General features: G+C 39.5%; 1 protein-coding gene across 2 annotated transcripts in view; it reads right to left on the bottom strand.

Moving 5' to 3' along the window:
* MMP8 (matrix metallopeptidase 8) overlaps positions 1–22,606 on the bottom strand; it is a 30,686-nt gene extending 8,080 nt beyond the window's left edge. The window contains exons 1-2 of one of the 2 annotated variants that reach the window (XM_068554787.1): positions 22,536–22,606; positions 185–433 (exon numbers count right to left, since the gene is read on the bottom strand). In XM_068554787.1, the coding sequence (XP_068410888.1) occupies positions 185–433; positions 22,536–22,606 (320 nt within the window). Of the gene's footprint in view, positions 1–184; positions 434–2,283; positions 2,395–22,535 lie in introns of those variants that run through there. The other variant, XM_068554786.1, reaches the window with a different exon arrangement.
* Between the last annotated feature and the right edge of the window lie 635 nt (positions 22,607–23,241).

Here is a 23,241-nt window from a genome sequence, read left to right as displayed (position 1 = left end):
CATGGGATCTTTACCCTTTCATCCTCATACTCATTCACTAGAATCTAAACTCTATAAGAGCAGGGATATTTATTCATTTGTTTCTCTCTAGTGTATTCCAAATCCTAGAACAGTGTCTGACACGTCATAAGAGTTCAGTGAACATGGGCTGAATGAGTGAATTCTGAAACTCTAGATATATTACCTGTAGGTCAGGTCAGTTTGTTTCCACTTGGGGTTTCCTGGGGTTATCATAAAATTGCCAGTATCCGGCACTCCACAGCGAGGCTTTCCCATCATCTCCAAGGTTTCCTCATTTGGCTTCCCTGTTATGTTCAACCCAAAGAATCGCTGCATTTCTTTAAGCTTCTCAACAATCACACTAGTGCTGTTCTTCCTTTCAGACTGATATTTGTACCTTGGTAATTGGTAGAACTTTTCTAGGTAATTCTGGAAAAAGCCAAACATATAAGAGATTTGCTGTGAAATTTCCTTCTGTTCTCTGTGCATTTTGCATTCCTTTTCAAGTTATTGCAGAGGTCAAACCAAAACGAATAGCCTGATAGTCACAAAGATAAAAGCACAAATTTTCTGGTCGACTTGGAGAGAACATTGCCTACTGGAAAGAACAGTCCATCCATTCAGTGCTACAGTTAATATTTATGCATAAAAACAGGTATTTCATAAGGGGTGAGTTCTACATCCTCAAGCAAAATGCTAGTACACAGTCAGGAGACTGCCTTCTTATTTTTATTAAAAAAACAAAAAAAACAAAACAGCATCAGCATTTATTGACTCCTTGAAGTATTAGTTGCAGCAATGCAGATTCTCTTTTTTAATCCTCTTTTCACTACTGTAGAGAAGGTTTAATCATGCACATTAAGACATGAAGATGCAGAGAAATAAGGAACTTGCCAAGAAGATAATCAGGTCCCAATTCACCAGGTTGCTTCTCAAATGAGAATTAACAGCTTCACAAGAAGAATTCCAAGCATGTTTTGGGACAACAGCAGCATCACTGTCATTAGCATTTTATCTACCACAGTAACTCTTTGGGAGGAGCCAAAACTCATTAAGAAGTTTCTGAGGGGTGTTAACGAGCCAATTATGAAACTTCTTTCTCTCACCCTAAGCATCCTTAAGTGGCACTTGGCAAGTGACACAGGACAGAGCAATTTTGTGCTCACACAGGCTTTGAGATCAGATAGATTTGGGTTCAAATCTTAGCTCTGCCACAGATTAATTTTGTGTCCTTGGACACATCACTTAGATGACTTCAGATTCACATTTGTCTCTAAAGTGGAAATAATAATCCGCCCTCATAGGATTGTTGTAGGATGAAATGAGACAATGTTTGTGAAATGCTGAGCAGGGCGCTTTGTACAGAGTAAGTACTTAATCACTTCTATTAGCCCAGGGGTTACTGTTATCATTGTAAGAAATATATTTTTTTAAGTGAAAGAAAAAAATCAACAAGAAGGAATGCTTTTCTAAAACTGTCATGCTAAGAAAATTGTGCACGACAAACTTCTGACAGCATTCCCTTGTGTTTCTTTACAAATTTGGCCTGACTTTCATACTGTGAAACAATGGAAAAAAGCTATCAGTTTTGCTTTTACAGTGCTTTCAAGAGTTTATAAACAGCCCCATAACCTGGTTTTAGGAAATATGATTACGCTATGAACTGATTTCTAGTTCCTTATAGTTTCCCATCCTCGCGCTCTATGTACACCTGAGATTTTTGGCTGCAAAGACAAGTCCATATAGAAAGCACCAGTCGTGTAGTAACTGTGTTACAGATACACTAGAAGGGAAAATCTTAGGTAAGTGAGAAAGAAAATCATTTTATAATTAAAACCATTCCTTCTAAAAGTTTTCCCCAGCTGCAGCAGCTCGGCAGCAGTATTTTCTGAGGGTTTGAAGAGCCCAGCTTGTTTGCATTCCCGGCTTTCAGAGGGCCCAGCTTGGAACTCTCCACCTAGAGGGGTGGGATGGGGAGGGTGGGAGGGAGGGAGATGCAAGAGGGAAGAGAAATGGGAACATATTGTATATGTATAACTGATTCACTTTGTTATAAAGCAGAAGTTAACACACCATTGTAAGGCAATTATACTTCAATAAAGATGTTTAAAAAAAAAAAAAAAAAAAAAAGGAACTCTCCAAATCATTGAAACCAGACGTTTAACCTCAAACAAATCATTCACATAATCCTTTCAGGCTGCTTTAACTAAAAAGAGAAGAGAACCCAAACAATTTCCTCATCACCAGCAAATCAACCGCCCACCTAATTGATAGTTGAGTTACCTGAACAATTTTTGTAGTTTTCTCTTGTAGGGATTCAGAATGTACTAGAAAGGCCTTGGAAAGCTGCACGTGGAGTAACAACAGAAGTGGAAGCATCTTCAGACTGAACATGGCCTTGTCTTCAAAAACTACCTCTCCTGGCCTGCCTTCTGCCCCTTCTTCTGATGGGTACCCTGAAGTTCAGAGCATCACATGTCACTCACTGCTTTCATTTGGTCCCTTATAAAGCCCTGTCTTAAAACAATTGCCACATCAGGAATGTGAAGCAACACGGGTTAATTACACTCTTGACAGTTTTGCAATGTTATAATGTGATCTAGTACCCCCAAATAGGGGAGTCTTTTAATGGAACAAAAGTACAATTTGCTACTCTGTTTTGGGGGTGTTTAGATATTTACTTTTGCAAAATTGTCTGGTCGAGGGAAAGGAATAGGAGACTAATTCTGAAGTTAATGAAAAACAGTTACATTTTCTGGGCATGTCAGATGCTGAGACTGTATTAATTTATGCAGTAGAATATTGTTTGATTAGTGGTAGGTATCTTGGGACTAAGGAGCCTAACTAGAGAATCTCTGCACCTACCCACCCTTGTTGTAGGTGAGGAACATGTGTGCTTGTGTGCGTCGTGACAAAGCTGGATGTATATGGGGGTCCTACAGCAGTTTCTGGAGGTTGTGGTTTTGGTGTCAATGTGTTTTCTGCAAGCTGGATTTTCCATGTAAGAGACAAAGAAAGCAATACTGATGGTAATGATAATAATGATCATTTGCTAAATATTTATTATGTCCGAGACTTACATGCTGTATGTATGTGACCTCAGTCCATCCTCACAAGACCTTGGGAGGTAGATGCTATTATTATCTGCATTTTGCAGATAAAAAGCAAATCCAGACAAGTGAGATGGCTTATATAAATCACATGCTAACCTTGTGGAGGAGCCAGGATTCAATAGGGGGGGGTATGTTTAGAGGCTGAGCTGGCAGCTGCTACATCAGACCCTGTTTTCTAGTCTTCCACTCCAGCACCCGGCTGGCCCACGATGGGGCAGTAGCTCCAGGGCTGTAACAACTGGGAGGCCTTGGCTTGTGTTCATGGAGAAGACAGGGAGAGGGAGCATGAGATGCCTTGTACACTCCCAAGGGAAAAGACCCTGAGAGGACTTTCAGGCAATGCGGCTACGTAGCGGCTGTATTGATCAGAGGCCCTTGGGCCTGCTTTCAAATCACGTCACCTGGTCCCACTTATTCTGACTCTATGTGCATGTAGATTGCTACCATACACAGTCTTTGTATATATTCATTTACATATATTTATATATACAGTTGACCCTTAACAAGGGGGAGGGTTAGGGGTGCTGACCCTCTGTGCAATCGAAAATTTGCATGTAGTTTATAGTCAGCCCTGTGTATACTCAGTTCCTCTGTATCCATGATTCCACATCGGCAGATTCAACAATGCTGATCATGTAGTACTGTAGTATTTACTATTGAAAAATATCCAGGTATAAGTAGACCCATGCAGTTCAAACCTATGTTGTTCAAGGGCCAACTGTATTCTGTAAGGGCAGGTATTCCTGTGCATAAATGTATATGTCAACATGTATGATGTATAACATGTGTTAATATATTATTTGAGATGCTATGGTAGGTGGTTCAGTTCCCTCCTGAAGTCTCCTAGGAGCTTTTTAAACAATCCAAAGAAATATGTCTTGGGTTAGAACCTATCTGGATAGCAGATGAATGTTTATGATATAGATTCTTACATTCACTCAAGAAACATTTCCTGACACCTGTTGTATGCCAAGTGCTGTGATGGGTACTAGATTATTGAAGATAAGTTAATAGTGGTTCAGATGAAATACTGTGGGAGTCTGGAGGAAAGTGCAATGATTGGGTTAGGTAGAATCAGGGAAGGCTTCATGAGGGATGTAGCATCTGAACTTGTCCTCAAAGGAAAAGTAGAATGTGGATGTGCAGAGATTTGGGGATCTATTCCTTGTCCTCACGTGCTAGTTTTTTCCAAGTGGTTCAAGCAGTTCCAAGGTCGTGATCATTTTAACCCTCCCTGGGTACACAACTTAGTCATGATGTGGCTTCCTCTGCATTAGATCTTTAGTGAAAAAACCTTTTCTTCCTAAATGAGAATGCCTTAATATGGGTCTACCCTATGTTGAGTTATTTTGATTCACTGCCTTGTTTATAAAGTTTATAAATGTACTTTCTCCTGAACATAATGGGAAGCAATTTAGACAAGAATCCCAAACTTTGGTAAACTCAGTTCTCTAGTGTTTGTGTAAATGTTGTGTTACAAACCAGAATTCCTGGATTTGGATCCCCGATGACAGGTCCAGCTCCAGTACAGTGATGGAGAAAGCCACACCTGTTTTCAGGGCCTCCGCCTTCTGCTTTCTGAATTCTTTCTCTACACCTGACCTCCCCTCACCTCCACAGTGTCTGCACCTCCCTTCTTCTGGTGCCTGGAACCCAGAGTTCTCTCAGGCTCTCTCTCCTCTGAAAACCTGCTTCTGGGAAAAGACCAGCTATTAGTCATTTTCACTTTAGTGTGCACTTAGGGGCCATTTGCCTTTTAAGCCAATTTCTTACTAGAAAAAAAAAAAAAAAAAAAAAGACAAACGAGCTAACATTTTTTTTTTAATGAAGTCTTTGTTCCCCATAATATGAATTTCAGAGCAAGTAAAAAAGACGGTGGAAATTTAGTTTCGGACAGAGACAATGAATGACAATGGAGGACCATTCTGTCTCCATAATGCCACCCCCTGTAGAGAGCAACCTTGTCTGATCATCCAATGTGCTGTTCCACAGCAGAGGTAGCAACTTGTAATTTTACAGCTTAGTTTTGCTTTTTCGGCCCAACAAGAAGGAATTGATTGCATAGATATAGTTTGTTTTCTCTTTAGCTTAAAAAAAAGAAAAAAGGAGAAGAATGTGTCTAGCTAGCTGGGATGGGCATAGGCAGCAGGGAAAGCTACCTGGAGGTGCTCCTGTGTGCCTGAATCTTGAAAGCTGAGTGGGAGTTTGCCAATGGGGAATGTGAGCGGTAGAGGAAACAGCACACGCTAAGTACAGAAGTTTACCCAGTGACGCAGGTGGAACTTTGATTCATTCACAGGCAAAATGTCTTCTTCATCAAGCAGTTTTGAACTGTGATGATCAGGATGGACGTCTCTACCCCCTGATCAAATGAACAGATAATTGTTGGGGTCAGTTGTGGTGAAGGTAAAGAGCATCAGATGTGAAATTATACTAACTGGGTTCGAATTGTAGTTCTGCCACTTCTTACTTATGTAACTTTTAGCAAATCGTCTAAGTTCTTCTGAGCCTCAACTTCCACATCTATAAAACTGGGACATTTAACATCTCCCTCGTATGGCCTCAGGAGGATTGGATGAGACAGTGTATGTGGGAGCTCCGTGTAAACCCTCCTTTGCCCTCTTCCCTGTATTGTGAGTGTGATGAAGTTATGGCCATGATCATTCTTATGTCCATTCTATAAGTGGAGTTAGCAATGTTGAAAAGCTCCTCTTTTCCAGAAAGAGAAGTGCTTTAAGGTTAAGCCACTGAGTGATGAAGTAACTTCCATACAGCTTCCTTCAGCATCCAGAGCTCAGGGCAGCCAGGGAACATATGTGTGTAAGTTACACACCCCACAGAGTATAAATGGTTAAGTTAAAAATCACACAAGCCATCATGTACTAAACACTGCACTAAGCTGGCAGTCTTTCCTGTCAAGTGAGGGAATGTGTGTAGTGTCTTTACTCTTAGGACTCAGCCTTAGATGTTGTCTATATATTATCTCCCTTAAGGTTCATAATAATGCAAGGAAGAAGGGGTTATTATCCCCATTTTAAAGATAAGGAAACTGAGGTCCAGAGATCTGATTCCAACATACCTTTCCATTTATCTTTCCTGGTAATCTCCCCTTTGTTCTCTCAGTGAGGAAAAATTCAAAATAAGGCAATGGTTCTGTCTTGGCTCTACATCAGAGTCTGTATTAAAAATACAGATAAGTGTGGGACTTCCCTGGTGGTCCAGTGGCTAAGACTCCGAGCTCCCAATGCAGGGAGCCTTGGTTCAATCCCTGGTTTGGGAACTTGATCCCACATGCATGCTTGCAACTAAATACCCCGCATGCGGCAAGGAAGAACCCGTGTGCCGCAACTAACACTGGGCTCAGCCAAATAAATAAATAAGTATTAAAAAAAAAAACAACAGATAAGTGGGCTCCACTCCAGCCCCTGAGTCTGAATCTCTGGGGTGGGGCACAGGCATACATAATTTTAGGGAGCATCCCAAGTGATTCTGAGAATGAGTTAAGAACCCCGTTGTAAGAGAGTATAGAGAACATACGCAAGAACGTGAACATCCACACCTTAAGGGTTCAAGAGAAGGCACAATCACACTCATTGAAGAGATCAGCAGAGACTTCATGGAGGGAGTGGCCTTGAGATAAATTTCAAACAATGGACTGAATTTTGGTATTGATATTGAGGTAATGAGGGTGGAATTAGAAGAAACAAAGAGCCAAGGCAGAGACATGAGAGACTTAGTATTCTGAGACGCAATTTCAATGTGTGTGTATGTGTGTTCGGAGTGGGGGTGGGGGTCGCCACAAATCCGACAAGCTATTCTTGGACACCAGCAGGGTTTCTGAGAATTCAACTCAGTCCTGACACTACCTGGAGAGAATATCTGATTCCACAGGTTATGGGTTCAGTTCTACAAGACTCTCCCCCACCCCACCACTTCAGACGCCAGTCAGAAGCCCAAGTTATCACCTGTACTTCTGACCAACTGGCGATAAATCAGGCATTCCCACGGCCTTCTCCTTGGGTTTGATTAATTTTCTAGAACAGCTCACTGAACTCAGAAAAACATTTTAGTTAGTAAACCACTCATTTATTATAAAAGGATGTAACTCACAATTAGCCCAAAGGAAGAGATGCATAGGGCAAGGTATGTGGGGAGGGGCACTCACTTCCACATGGCCACCAACCTGGAAGCTCTCCAAACTCTGTCCTTTTGGGTTTTTATGGAGGCTTCATTGCATAGGCATGATTGATTAAATCATTGGCCATTGGCAACTGACTCAACCTCCAACCCTCCTCCCCCGCCCCTCTCCCCAGAGGTCAGTGGGTCATGCTGAGAGTTCCAACATTTAATCACATGGTTGTATAGTTTAGTGACCAGCCTCCATTCTTAGGTGTTTTCCAAAAGTCACCTCATTAACAAAAGACACCTTTATCACTCTCAACACTTAGGAAATCCCATGGGTTCTGTGAGCTGTGACTCAGAAACTGTGGCTCTGAATAACCAAGTATATATTTCTTATAAATCACAATATCACAGAAACCTTGGTTTATATGTGGAGACTAACAAGGTACTGGGGTTGTAAGGATAGAATTCATAAAGAGAAGCAGGTTGGAAAGGTAGGCTGGAACCAGATGTTGGAAGGGCAGGGACTGAATATCAAAAAGGTCAATAAAAAGCAGTCATTGTTGGTTTCTGGGCCTAGTGATGATCTGAACTGAGTTAATAAAGCTAACCTGGTCGCAGTGCCTAGGACAGACTAGGGTGGGGAGGAGAACAATTAAAGGGTGGGATAAAAGTTTTAGTGAAAGGACCTGGCCCTGGTAGTGGCCACAGGTCTTCCTACAAGAAGAGGAGAGACATCTCTCTTTGTTCAAGGATGGGTGGTGAAGAAATGAGGTTGAGGAAGACAGGCGGGAACCTGGGTCACCACACTCCTCATCTCTGGGGCAACCACTCACATCACAGACATGCACTGGGGAATCTGCCCTGGATAATATCTATTGTCTGGATAATATAAGAGCTGTTGTCTTGAGGATGGCAGGTGGGAGCCAGGTCAGGGCTTGAGCCTGAAGGAATTGGACGTGACTTACAAAAGCTGTGGTAGTACATTCAACTGGCAGGTGAGGCCAGTAAAGCCTGGCTGAGCAGCAGTGATGGCCCAGGCCTGTGAGAGGGTAGCTACAATTGGCAACAAGGATCCAATCCCTACCTTGTTTATTAGCTTCAAACATTTCCATTTACCTCCCCCCTCCTTTTCAACTCCCCTCCCAATTGGAGGGTGTTGAGGATAAGACAAAAAGGAGAAAAAAAGTGACCCAGCGATAGTCAATAACTGTACACATACCCGTTTGATAGAGACCCATGAGAACAGACCACGACATGATAGGCATTTCCATTCCAAGCTGCTCTGTTTCTGGTGGGAGGAAACTGCTGACTGAATTTGCCCAAATTCTCTTCCCTCCTCAAGCAGTCCTGCTCTGTGGCTGAGATGTCTCATTTTTCGTTTCTCTTGAGGTGTGTGTTTCCTGAATCTTCTCCACTCTCGGTTATTTAGCCTCATGCCTGCCTTGCTATACCAAGAGATACTACCTCCTACCATAGGCAAATTACCTCAGTTTCTCTCACAAAAATCTGATTTCCCTCATCCCAGACTCCTGATAACTGCCCTTCCTTGTGTCCATGGATCTCTCTTTGTATTTCTACACCAGAGCCTGTTCTCTTTAAACCTTCTCCCCACTCTTTTTCTTTTCCCTCATTGACGCCTTCCCCTCTGTAAATGCCATCAGGGCAAAACAAAACAAAACACAACAATGGCCTTCTCATCACCACCGTCCTCGCACTCTTCCCTTCACACTCAGATTCTTGGAGGCCTCATCCAGTGCTTCCTCACATGGCACCCCTGCTCCTTGTCCACTCCTGGCCCAGCCTACCCCCTGCCTGGCACCACTGGAGTGGAGAACTCATCTGAATAAACTCTGTCTCACATCTTTAGGGACTCCACTTGATACTGTTCTCCCTTGTCTTATCAATGGTTCTCAACTTTTTAAACCTAGAATATCAGAAAGACACCACATAGGCCTTTTGGTGACTGGCTATCTACATACTGCTGTGTATTAGTTTCCTATGGGTGCTGTAACAAATTACAATAAGTTTAGTGGCTTAAAACAAGGCAAATGTATTCTCTTACAGTTGTATAGTCTGAAGTCTGATATGGGTCTCACTGGGCTAAAATCTAGGTGTCAGCACGGCTTTGTTTTCTTCTGGAGGCTCCAGAGGAGAACTGGATTCCTTGCTGCTTTCAGCCCCTAAAAGCTGCCTGGGTGCCTCAGCTGTGGCCTCCTTCCTCCGTCTTCAAAGCCAGAATGAGTGCTTCTCTTTAACCCTTCTTCTGTCATCACATCTTTCCCTGACCACAGCTGGGAAAGGTTCTCTGGTAATTAGATTGGGCCCACATGGGTACTCTCCCCAGTTCAAGGTCTTTAACCTTAGTCACCCTTGTAAAGTCTCATTTGCCATGTAAATTAGCATATTCACAGATGTCCAGGGATTTGAGTGTGGACATCTTTGAGGCTGTCACTGTGCCTACCACAGGCAATAATTTTCAATGGGAAGAGATGGGGGTGGCCAGTAAATGTGTGGAGTGACTGCACAGAGAAGGGCACCTGAGAATCTGTGGGTCTGCATGTGGTTCGAAAATCCTTTAGGAGATCATGCCCTATAATCCCAGAATGACCTACACCACCCTGGTCCCCATTTTGACTTTCAATGTGAATACTTACTAAACACCCATTATAAATCAGGGGCTGTAGTAAGTGCCTTTGCAAGATCACTTTAATGTAAATCTCTTAAGTATGGGTTTTTAAAGCAATACAAAAATCGAGGATCAGAGAGGTTAAGTGAATTACCCAAGGTCACGTGGCTAGCAGGTGTGTAATGTAAGTGGATTTGGGAATTCAGTTTTTGTTTCATAATTTTGACTCCAAACTCTTTCCATTAAAGCTCAACAAAGTGAGACCCCGGAGGTCACCTTTTACCTTAGTAGCTTCTTTAGTTCAAATGTTACACTAAGGTCCCCATAGGAATATTCCGACCCTTCCTTCCTCCAAATTCTGCAAGTGTGGTTGCCTAGCACATGAGGACAGAACTTCAGAGGAGCCTGAACTGAAGTCCCAGGGCCCTCACAGGCAGCTAGTTTATCTTTTGTATGTGGAGTGGAAGTCTGGACACCTGGGTTTGACCACTTTCTACCACTACTTGACCTTGGACAAGTTCCTTTATCTCTGTGCCTCAATTTCACATCTCTGATTGGCCACTTACAGCTGTGGAACCTTGAACAACTCAACTTCACATCAGTAAGCCTCAGTTTCCTCCTGTAAAATGGTGGCAATAGCACCTACACAGTATGAATGTTGTGACGATTAAATATAGATTTGCATGGAAAGTGTCTGCACATAGTGCAAAATAATAGATAAGAGTTCTCTGACAACTGAATAGGAAAGTATCTCACAGGACAGCCATGGGTTCTAAGGAGGTAATAGATGAAAAGCAGACTATAAACCACAAAGGGCTATTCAAAAGATTTATTTTATTTTAAAAGTATTCTAGTAATACAGGAATATGCTGTTAAAAAAAAGAAAACAATTTCCAACACGCAGAAGTATGGAAAGTAAATGTGAAGTTCCCCAAACCCCCCACCTGACTCCACTCCCCTCCTCTGGAGGTGACCACTGTTAAAGTTTTGATATCTACATCCAGACATTTTTCTATGCCTTAATGCTAAAGATTAAAGATTGTTATTAGATATAGAAGAATTTTCCAGGACTACAGTGTGTCCTGAGTGTAAAATGTCAGATTCTCCAAGGCTAGGCTGGTGTAGAGTAGTAAACAAGGCCTAAATCAAGTCATGGAAGAGACCTGTCACCCTTAGCCAAGCTAGTGGTGGTCATGCTCCCTCTAGTAAAACCACTAGAGGGAGCCCAGAGTCCATCTGTGCAGTGAGCTGTTTGATCAGGTCAGTAGTCTGAAACAGAAACGTGAACACAGATGGCCGTTATCTCATTTAGCGAGGGTTTGAACGAGGCAGGTTAGTTGGAGAACTGAGCATTGGAGACTCAGCCAAGGCTCATTAAAATGATAGTTGGCTGTAGGTGAGAATACAGAATGAGAAACTCCACAGAGTGGCCACACACTCCCTAAGCACACAATTTTGTACTCCATTAACAGAAGAACATCTTAATGTTATGTTGTGGGTAGCAGTTTTAGAAGGTCACTGATAGGGCCATCTATGGTCACACAGTGGCTGTCATACATGTCACAATTTGCTTTGGGCAATTTGCACAATTTGCTGGTAGAAGAAAATATTTTAAGTCTGTCAAATAACGGTTGAAGACTTGATGACTACCTACCATCAACAGGAATGAGGTACAGAAGAACCTGCAAGAAAATTGATATCCGTGCAGAGAAGAGAAGGAAGTATGGAAATGATTTCTTTCATGTTTCTGTTCCACTGCTACCTTGGTCTGAACCACCATCATTTCTTGCCAGGACAATAGGCCTTCTTGTTTCTATTCTGGCTACTCTACAATGTATGCTCAACACAGCAGTGAGCATACATTGCTTTGCTCAAAATGCTGCAAGAGGTCCCAATTTTGATTTTACCCAGAGTGAAAATGAAAGTCCTTCAATGGATTACAAGGACCTTTCTGATCTGGCCCATCTCTTACCTCAATTCCTACTCTTGGCTTCCCTTGCTCTGCCGGAGCCTCATCAGCTATTTGCTTTTCCTTGATTCCATCATGCATGTTCTATCTTAGGGCCCTTGCCTTGACTGTTCCCTCTACTTGAACACTCTTCCTCAGGTTTTCACATGGCTAGGTCCTGCTCTTCTTTAAGTCTTCTCTTAAAGGACAACTTGCCAATAAATCCTAACCTGACTATTCTAATTAATCAGTGACTCAGTTGACTCCCCCTCCCCAGCACTCTTCATTCTCCTCTTCCTGTGAACTTTTTCTTATTCCCCCATGACATGTGTCATCTTCCTATATACTTTAAAAAATTATATTGACTGCTTAGTATCTGTTTTCCTTGAACCCCACGAAAACAGCTCTCATTGTTTTGTTTACTGAGGTATCCAAAATGCCTACAATAGAGCATCTACATAGTAGGTGATGAGTAAGTACTTTTTCAGTTAATACATACATAGGGACTACTTAATATCATGATATTTACTATGTGAAGAATTCAGGCTATAAAAAAGTAGGCACAAGATATTTTCATATTTATAAAGAAAAACATAAGCATTAAAAATACCAGAAGTTAATAGCCCAAAATATTAACAGTGCTTATCATTGGGTGGTAAGATTACAGATGATTTGTGTTCTATTTTTGGAATATTTAGTATTTTTCAAGTTTTCTTTCCTTTTCCTTTCTCCCGTTTCCTTTCCTCCCCTTTCTTTCTCTTCCCTTCTCCTCCCTTTTCCATTTCCCTTCTTTTTTCTTTCTTTTTTTTTAACTCAAATTTTGTTACACATAGCCCTCAGTTCATGACACATTATCCTCCTTAGTCTATATAGACTCCTTTTATTATTTTTCTCACCGTTCTTCCCTTTACCATCCACAGCTCAAATACCCTCCGCTGCCTCAAAGTATTTAATATATTTCCTTCTAGTTTTCCTTCCAAATGTTCATTTAACTCTGCATATACTGTTGAAAAATATATACTGTTGTTTTGTATGTGGATCTTATTATTTTTTTTAAGTGGCACTGTTCTTTATATTTCATTCTGTTTCTTACATGTTCGATAAACACTTCATCTTTGAGGTCAGTCCTTGCTGTTCTAAAGTTACTTTAGTGTACTGCTTCTCACTGCTGCATAGTATTCCAATAATACAGATAGATAGATAGATAGATAGATAGATAGATAGATAGATAGATAGATAGATATAGATAGCTCACATCCTATTTGTCAGTCACTAAACAAAGGCCACCCAGGTTGCTACTACCTCCCTGCTGTCAAATAGTTCTTTAATAGCCATCCACCTATAAGTCTCCTATGGACCATGGTCAGAATTTATACCCAGGAGTGGAATTGCTGGGGTTAGAGCTTAGGCATTCTTACAATACTAGCAGATATTGCTTCACAATGGTTGTACCAATGAACATTCATATCAGCTGTAAATGAATGTTTATTTTCTCCATCTATTTCCTAGCACTTAATATTATCAGAATTTCTAATTTCTGCCATTTTGATGGATATAAATTTGTATCTTGTTTACATCAGTATTTCCCTGATTGAAAAGTAGGACTGAGAGATATCTTGGATCACAAATCAAGCCTTGGTAAATTTAAGAAAACTGAAATTGTATCAAGTATCTTTTCTGACCACAATGCTATGAGACTAGATATCAATTACAGGAAAAAATCTGTAAAAAATACAAACACATGGAAGCTAATCAATACATTACTTAATAACCAAGATATCACTGAGGAAATCAGAAAAAACCTAGACACAAATAACAATGAAAACACAATGACCCAAAACCTATGGGATGCAGCAAAAGCAGTTCTAAGAGGGAAGGTTATAGCAGTACAATCCTCCCTCAAGAAACAGGAAACAACTCAAATAAACAACCTAACTTTGCACCTAAAGCAATTAGAGAAAGAAGAACAAAAAACCCCAAAAGTTAGCAGAAAGAAAGCAAGAAATCATAAAGATCAGATCAGAAAAATATGAAAAAGAAGTGAAGGAAACAATAGCAAAGACCAATAAGGCTAAAAGCTGGTTGTTTGAAAGATAAACAAAACTGATAAAGCATTAGCCAGACTCATCAAGAAAAAAAGGGAGAAGACTCCAATCAACAGAATTAGAAATGAAAACAGAGAAGTAACAACTGACACTGCAGAAATACAAAAGATCATGAGAGATTACTACAAGCAACTCCATGCCAATAAAATGGACAAACTGGAAGAAATGGACAAATTCTTAGAAGAGCACAACCTTCCGAGACTGAACCAGGAAGAAATAGAAAATATAAACAGACCAATCAAAAGCACTTAAATTGAGACAGTGATTAAAAATCTTCCAACAAACAAAAGCCCAGGACCAGATGGCTTCACAGGTGAATCCTATCAAACATTTAGAGAAGAGCTAACACCTATCCTTCTCAAACTCTTCCAAAATATAGCAGAGGGAGGAACACTCCCAAACTCATTCTATGAGGCCACCATCACCCTGATACCAAAACCAGACAAAGATGTCACAAAGAAAGAAAACTACAGGCCAATATCACTGATGAATATCGATGCAAAAATCCTCAACAAAATACTAGCAAACAGAATCCAGCAACACATTAAAAGAATCATACACCATGAACAAGTGGGTTTTATCCCAGGAATGCAAGGATTCTTCAATACACAAATATCAATTAATGTGATACACCATGTTAACAAACTGAAGAATAAAAACCATATGATCATCTCAATAGATGCAGAAAAAGCTTTCAACAAAATTCAACACCCAGTTATGACAAAAATCCTCCAGAAAGTAGGCATAGAGGGAACTTAACCTCAACATAATAAAGGTCATATATGACAAACCCACAGCCAACATCATTCTCAATGGTGAAAAACTGAAACCATTTCCACTAAGATCAGGAACAAGAGAAGGTTGTCCACTCTCACCACTATTATTCAGCATAGTTTTGGAAGTTTTAGCCACAGCAATCAGAGAAGAAAAAGAAATAAAAGGAATCCATATCAGAAAAAAAGAAGTAAAATTGTCACTGTTTGCAGATGACATGATACTATACATAGAAAATCCTAAAGATGCTACCAGAAAACTACTAGAGCTAATCAATGAATCTGGTAAAGTAGCAGGATACAAAATTAATGCACAGAAATCTCTTGCATCCCTATACACTAAGGAAGAAAAATCTGAAAGAGAAATTAAGAAAACACTCCCATTTACCACTGCAACAAAAACAAGAAAATACCTAGGAATAAACCTACCTAAGGAGACAAAAGACCTGTATGCAGAAAACTATAAGAAACTGATGAAAGAAATTAAAGATGATACAAACAGATGGAGAGAAATACCATGTTCACAGATTGGAAGAATCAACATTGTGAAAATGACTATACAACCCAAAGCAATCTACAGATTCAATGCAATCCCTATCAAACTACCAATGGCATTTTTCACAGAACAAGAACAAAAAATTTCACAATTTGTATGGAAACACAAAATACCCCGAATAGCCAAAGCAATCTTGAGAAAGAAAAACGGAGCTAGAAGAATCAGGCTCCCTGACTTCAGACTACACTACAAAGCTACAGTAATCAAGACAGTATGGTACTGGCACAAAAACAGAAATATAGATCAATGGAGCAGGATAGAAAGCCCAGAGATAAACCCACGCACCTATGGTCAACTTATCTTTGATATAGGAGGCAAGAATATACAATGGAGAAAAGACAGACTCTTCAAGAAGCGGTGCTGGGAAAACTGGACAGCTGCATGTAAAAGAATGAAATTAGAACACTCCTTAACACCATACACCAAAAATAAACTCAAAATGTATTAAAGACCTAAGTGTAAGGCCAGACACTATGAAACTCTTAGAGGAAAACATAGGCAGAACATTCTAAGACATACATCACAGCAAGATCCTTTTTGACCCACCTCCTAGAGAAATGGAAATAAAAACAAACAAAAAAAAAACAAATGGGACCTAATGAAACTTAAAAGCTTTTGCACAGCAAAGGAAACCATAAACAAGATGAAAAGACTACCCTCAGAATGGGAGAAAATATTTACCAATGAAGCAACTGACAAAGGATTAATCTCCAAAATTTACAAGCAGCTCATGCAGCTCAATATCAAAAAACAAGCAACCCAGTCCAAAAATGGGCAGAAGACATAAACAGACATTTCTCCAAAGAAGATATACGGATTACCAACAAACACATGAAAGGATGCTCAACATCGCTAATCATTAGAGAAATGCAAATCAAAACTACAATGACGTATCACTTCACACCAGTCAGTATGGCCATCATCAAAATATCTACAAACAATAAATGCTGGAGAGGGTGTGGAGAAAAGGGAACCCTCGTGCACTGTTGGTGGGAATGTAAATTGATACAGCCACCATGGAGAACAGTATAGAGGTTCCTTATAAAACTAAAAATAGAACTACCATATGACCTAGCAATCCCACTACTGGGCATATACCCTGAGAAAACCGTAATTCAAAAACAGTCATGTAGCACAATGTTCATTGCAGCTCTATTTACAATAGCCAGGACATGGAAGCAACCTAAGTGTTCATCGACAGATGAATGGATAAAAAAGATGTGGCACATATATGCAGTGGAATATTACTCAGCCATAAAAAGAAATGAAATTGAGTTATTTATATTGAGGTGTATGGGCCTAGAGTCTATTGTACAGAGTGAAGTAAGTCAGAAAGAGTAAAATAAATGCCATATGCTACCACATATATATGGAATCCAAAAAAAATAAAAATGGTTCTGAAAAACCTAGGGCCAGGACAGGAATAAAGACACAGATGTAGAGAATGGACTTGACGACACGGGGAGGGGGAAGGGTAAGCTGGGATGAAGTGAGAGAATGGCATGGACATATATACACTACCAAATGTAAAATAGATAGCTAGTGGGAAGCAGCCACATAGCACAGGGAGGTCAGCTTGGTGCTTAGTGGCCACCTAGAGGGGTGGGATAGGGAGGGTGGGAAGGAGATGCAAGAGGGAGGAGATATGGGGATATATGTATATGTATAGCTGATTCACTTTGTTATGAAGCAGAAACTAACACACCAATATAAAGCAATTATACTCCAAAAAAATGTTAATAAAAAAGGAAAAGAAAAGTTGGATTGAATATCTCTTCATATGGTCTTGGTTCCCTAAGTTTCTCCTCTTGTTAATTGCTAGCTTATTTCCTTCACTTGTATTTCTATTGAATTACTTATCTTTTTCACATTGAATTGGAGGAATTTCCTGTATGGACCACATATTAATCCTTCTTTAGTTTCATATGTTGCAAAAATATTCTCTATCTTTCAATTTTTCCTTGCCTTTGTTTTTGATGTCCCTCATTTAATATAATTTTTGAATTTTGATGTAGTCAAACTTATCAATTTACCTCTTATAGTTTATGCTTTTTTTGGTGTTGTTTGAGATATTCTCCTCCATCTTAAGGTAATAAAATATTCTATTGCTTTTTTCACTTATTTTTTATAGTTTTTAACTTTGAGATCTTAAATCCATTCAGTTTAATTTTGTATGTGGTTTATAACAAAGATGATAGGTTAAATTATTCTGTGATTATAAGCTCTGAATTCTTTAATGTTTCTTAAAGCAACAAATGTTTACTTCTTGCTCATGCTATGCATCCATCCTGGTTGGACAGAGGGGCTCTTCTTATGGTAGTAACCTGGTGGACAGAGGGGCTCTTCTTATGGTAGTAACCTGGTTTCCCGGATTTCCGGAGGAGCCATAGTTTTGAATTCTATCTGTTGTTATGTTGGATGGAAAAAGATGTCTGAAGGGTTCTGTGCAGGCAATTAAATGTTCCAGCCCAGAGGAGCTGCATGTCACCAACACTCACAATTCACTGTCTGCAACTAGTCATGTGGCCCCACCCACTGCAAGTAGGCCAGGAAGTGTAATACTTCCATGTGTCCAGTAGGCGGAGAGCTGGAAATATGGGGTGGACCAAAACGTTCGGGAAACCTGAATGAACATTTTGGTCAACCCAATACATGGTGAAGAGTATTAATCATGAACACTGAATGGGAGAAAGAATCCACCTTTATTTTTTCCATATAGTATACCAATTTTCTCCAAACATTATTTACTATTCATTCTTTTCCTTCTAACTTGTGCTGCCTCCTTTATCATGCCAAGGATATGTTTCTTGACTCATATTTGGTTCCATTAGCTTCTATCTGTGCTCCTGTATTAGTTTTATAATGGTTTTGTGAGATGTCAGTGTCTGGTGGGACTCTTTCTTTCTTTATGCTTTGTCAAAATTCTTAGCTCTTTGTATGTATTTATTCCTTCATAAAAACTTCACAATCAGTTTTTTTGTTTTCCAAATAATACTGTTTGGATTGAATTGAAGTTTCATTACATTTATAAATTAATTTGGGGAAAAGATTATCTTTAAAGTATTTCATCTTTAGGTCATTCATTCATGAATATGGTATTCAGTTTTTCTTATATATCTCTAATAGCTCTTAAAATTTTAGTTATTAAGGTTAAGGTCTATTTTTGCTAGATTATTTCCTAGATAAATCATAGATTTTACTGTAGCCATTAGTGTTTTATTTTCTATATTTTACCTACTTTTTATTGTGAGTATATAGGAATATAAATGATTATGATATGTTAATGTTATATTTGGAAATATTAAAATTTCTCTTCTGTCTAAAGAGTTTTGATTCTTTTGGGTTTTTCTACGTAAATGATCTAATTATCTGAAAATAATGGTAATTTGGACTCTTCCCTTTTAATCTCTATATCCATTATTATTTTTCTTGTCAATTTTTGGCCAGATTTCCAGGACTATGTTGAACAAATATCAGTGATAGTAGGCATCCTTCTCTTATTCCCAGTATTAATAGGAAAGTGACTAATGTTTCCCCACATGTGCCATATGGTGATAGTAGAATTAAGCAGTTTTGCTTTCTTATCATTTTTGTGTTCACTAGAGTAGCACTTTTACTCTCCTTCAAGAGCTTTTCTTTTGCATTCACAACTTGGCTAAACTTTTGGCGCAAAAGGCCTAGCTTTTGGCCTAAGTCAGCTTTTGATATGCCTTCTTCACTAAGCTGAATCATTTCTAGCTTTCTATTTGAAGTGAGAGACGTGCAACTTGAACACTTAGAGGCCACTGTATGGTTATTAACTGGACTAATTTCAATATTGTTGTGTCTAAGGGAATAGAGAGACCCGAGAAGACGGGGAGATGGGGAACAGCTGGTCGTTGGAGCAGTCAGAACACACACAACATTTATCAATTAAGCTTGCTATCTTATATGCGTGTGGTTTGTGGTGCCCCAAAACAATTACAATAGTAACATCAGAGATCACAGATCACATAACGCATATAATAATACTTTAAAAGTTTGAAATATTATGAGAATTATGTTACACAGTGACACAAAGTTAGCAAATGCTGTTGGGAAAATGGTGGCAATAGACTTGCTTGATGCAGGGTTACAAGAAACCTTCAATTTGTAAAAAACACAATATCTGCAAAGTGCAATAAAATGAGGTATGCCAGTAGTAGCAGGTCATTCACTTTCCTTTTTATGTAATATTCATTTTTATGTAATATTCTATTGTATGAATATACCCTCTGTTTCCAGACTTGGGCTATCATGAATAAAGCTGCTATGAACATTCTTTTTTTTTTTTTTTTAAATTTTATTTATTTATTTATGGCTGTGTTGGGTCTTCGTTTCTGTGAGAGGGCTTTCTCTAGTTGCGGCAAGCGGGGGCCACTCTTCATCGCGGTGCGTGGGCCTCTCACTGTCGCGGCCTCTCGTTGCGGAGCACAGGCTCCAGACGTGCAGGCTCAGTAATTGTGGCTCACGGGCCTAGTCGCTCCGCGGCATGTGGGATCTTCCCAGACCAGGGCTCGAACCCGTATCCCCTGCATTGGCAGGCAGATTCTCAACCGCTGCGCCACCAGGGAAGCCCTATGAACATTCTTGAACAAGGTTTTTGTGTATTATGTGTTCACTGAGCTTGGGAAAATATGTAGAAAAGGTCATAGGTTTAGTACATAATTAACTTTGTGAGCAATTTCCATATCGTATGAGGGCTGTAGATGTTTTGGCTTCTCATCAACATTTGGTGTTGTCAGTCTTACTAATATTAATTATTTTAGTGGTTTTATAGTAGTACCTTATGAGAATTTTATTTTCTTGATAACTAATGACGGTAAGTACGTTTTTCATGTGTTTATTGATCATTTATATGTCTTTCTTTGTGAAGAATCTAATTTAATACCTCTGTGTATTTTTAACTGGCCTATTTGTCATTTTATTAACAGTTGGTAGAACCTTTTTACATATTCTGGATGAAATGTCATATATATGTATTCCAAGTATGTATTTCTCCTATGATTTCAAGTTTCCATGGGACTGTAGTTTCCCTGGCCTCTTTAGATGAGTTAAAACCTGGATCCTGGCTTGTTCTCTTTGCCAGTTTAGGGACTGGGGTGGAATTGAAGCATCTCAGGACACGGTGTTTGGTGATAAAGTCTGCACCAAGTTACTCTCACCTCTCACTCTCATCAATGGATCCTCCCATGAGGGACCACACAGAAATTCTCTTTCAGCTTCTAAGCATTCTGGGGGCTGCTGCCATGTCTGTAATTCTCTAGTATCTTGGCTGGGAAGGACAGAAAGAAGAGTCCTTCAGGAGTTGGTCAAGCTGACTATACACTTTGTTATTGACTTCCCAGCTTTGCTGGCATCCAGCATCAATTCTGCACACATTTATTAAAATGTTTTATTGAGCACCTACTTAGTTCTTGAGTTATATCAGTGAAACAAACAAACATGCCAAAGCCAAATCAAACAAAACATGTTTTTGTTAACATAACAATGGCCCTTCCTCTTATGGAACTTCCATTATAGCAGGAAAAACAGGCAATAAACAGTAGATATAATAAGTGATTAAGTTATATAGTATGCTAGAAGGTGATAAGAGCTATGGAAAATAAAATTGTAGAGCTGTATAGGACAATTGGGAACATGTGTATGTTTGTGTGGAGGGGAGGTGTAGGTTGTAATATTAAAAAGAGTAAACCAGCAAAGACCTCACTGAGAAGGTTACATTTCAACAGAGCTGGGAAATAAGTGAAGGAGTCAGCCATGAAGATACCTGAGGGAAGAGAAATCCAGCGAAAAGGCAGCGAGGTATGGATATACCTCACATGTTAAAAAATAGCAAGGAAGTCCATGCAGCTGGAATGGAGTAAACAAGGGGGAGAATATTAGAGAATGAGGTGAAGGTGTGCGTGTAATTGGGGAAGGGCATGTAGGACCTTGTAGATCATAGTGGGGACTTGAGCTTTGTCTGTGAATGAAATTGGGTCACTGCCCTGACATTATCCCCTTGTCAGTTGCTTGTCCTGCTGCCTTCCAGGCCTGCCATACAGACAAGGGACCTATAGCAACATGTGAGAAGAAAGGGCACGAGTAGAGTGTGCTTCCCAAAGCCTGTCCCCAGCTGGAGGCATCTGGGCCTCTCCCCTGTAGGATATTTCCTCCACCATGCTGGTTGGGTCTATCTGCTCACTCACAGTTTTCTCATTGTTTGTGTCTGGTTCTAGTATTTCCTGTACTAGAAGTCACTGTACTTCTTGGCATTGGTTCAGAGGAAGGAGCCACAGTGGGATTGGCAACTTGCTCAAAATTTCTGAGCATGTATTTATTATGTTGGTAAACAGAAAACAATATTTGAAAATAAACATTATACAAATAATTTGCTATAAAATTGAGGCACTGTTAATCACAGAGCACCACAGGAAACCTATGGTAAATAATCTGACTGGATGAACAAAAAAGACAATCTGTGTAGTACTGATATTTTTTCAGCAGCAGTAGTTAACTTCTGCAAATTTACACCTGCAAAATGTAACCTGAAGTGCACTCAGAGTGTCCTGTAAGGAAAGCTACCAGGGGGACAAGACCCAACAATAATATTCAGGGATAAGAGCTAACTTTATGAAGATAGCTAGGAGAATAGCTGAGAAATCTAAGCAGTTTACTCATAGTTATGCAGTAAAAGTGAGGGTGCAGAGTCGTGCTGGCATCAATCTCTGACTTTTCTCACTAAGAAATTGGAGATAACTCCCCAAAATGGAGCTGAGGGAACACATAAAGCTACCTAATCCAGTGCTCCCTCCAGAACCCCTAACCAAAGCTCAATAAATTCCTTCCTTTATTTGACTTAAGGCTTAATTTGAAGTTAAAATAAGTGAAGAGGATCAATAACTAGTCTTCCTTCCCTTATGTTCTGCATATTCCATGAGAAGGGTGAGTACTTGAAATTCTATACATCCTAAATATTTTCCCACACACTTGCATTGTGAATATGCCTAACCTAGAGACAAAATATTTGAGAATGTGGTTACTATGAGAAATGTAATTACTGAAAATATCATAGAATATTGGTAAAGAGCTTTTCTCTATGAAAACCTAAAGATGAACTATGACCTTGACATCCTCAGCACTCACTTAAAGCTAAATTGTGTAAGTTCATGAAGCAGTACGACATAGTTAACATGGAATATGTCCAGACTGAGGTTAAATAAGGTTGTACTTATATGTCTGTGCCTTGTTATTACCCAGAGATTCAAATAAAATACTGAAATATCTGGTTTCTAAGAAAAACATCTTCTTTGGGCTGAGTAGAAATATTTTTTCCAGCTCCTTTGTGAGAGTCAACCATCAGTTATTTCTGCACTTGAACCTGCTGTTAGTATTCAGGAGGCCAAAATTTGCTTAGTTTTAGGATCAGATTTGTACTGCCCTTTTCCATGAAAGGAATAGAAAAATCTTGGAAATAAAATGAAAGATAATGATCATGTTAGACAAATAGCGATTTTTCTACATGAACACTTGAAAAAAAATACAAGTTTCCATGAATGCAATTTACTTTCATATCTAAGTAACAGCACATATGCTATGTCAATGGTAACAAAATGGAGAAACTGGATAGTCTTTACCTCTATCTTGGAAAACAGCATCAACTTTTTTGCCAATTCCAGGGAAGTCATGAATTATCTCTCTGGGATAACCTGCACCCATGGACTGCATGTTTTCATCATACCTGGTTAAAAAAATATATGTTGGGATGTGTGATAAATGTAATAACAAAAAATAACACTTAGCATTCACAAAGAGCTTTTCACGTGTCAGTCACTGTTCTAAGTGCTTTGAGTGTACTGATTCATTTAATCTTCACAACAAATCTGGGAGGTAGATGCTACCTTTATCTCCACTTTGCTGAAATCCAATGGCTGCTTAAAACAATTGTGGGTGGGTGCATCATTGGTATAAATTAATAGGAACTTTTAACTGGAA

Source organism: Eschrichtius robustus, chromosome 11 (genome assembly GCF_028021215.1).
Source record: "Eschrichtius robustus isolate mEscRob2 chromosome 11, mEscRob2.pri, whole genome shotgun sequence".
NCBI classification, from domain to species: domain Eukaryota; kingdom Metazoa; phylum Chordata; class Mammalia; order Artiodactyla; family Eschrichtiidae; genus Eschrichtius; species Eschrichtius robustus.
This window is presented reverse-complemented; position numbering and strand designations above follow the sequence as displayed.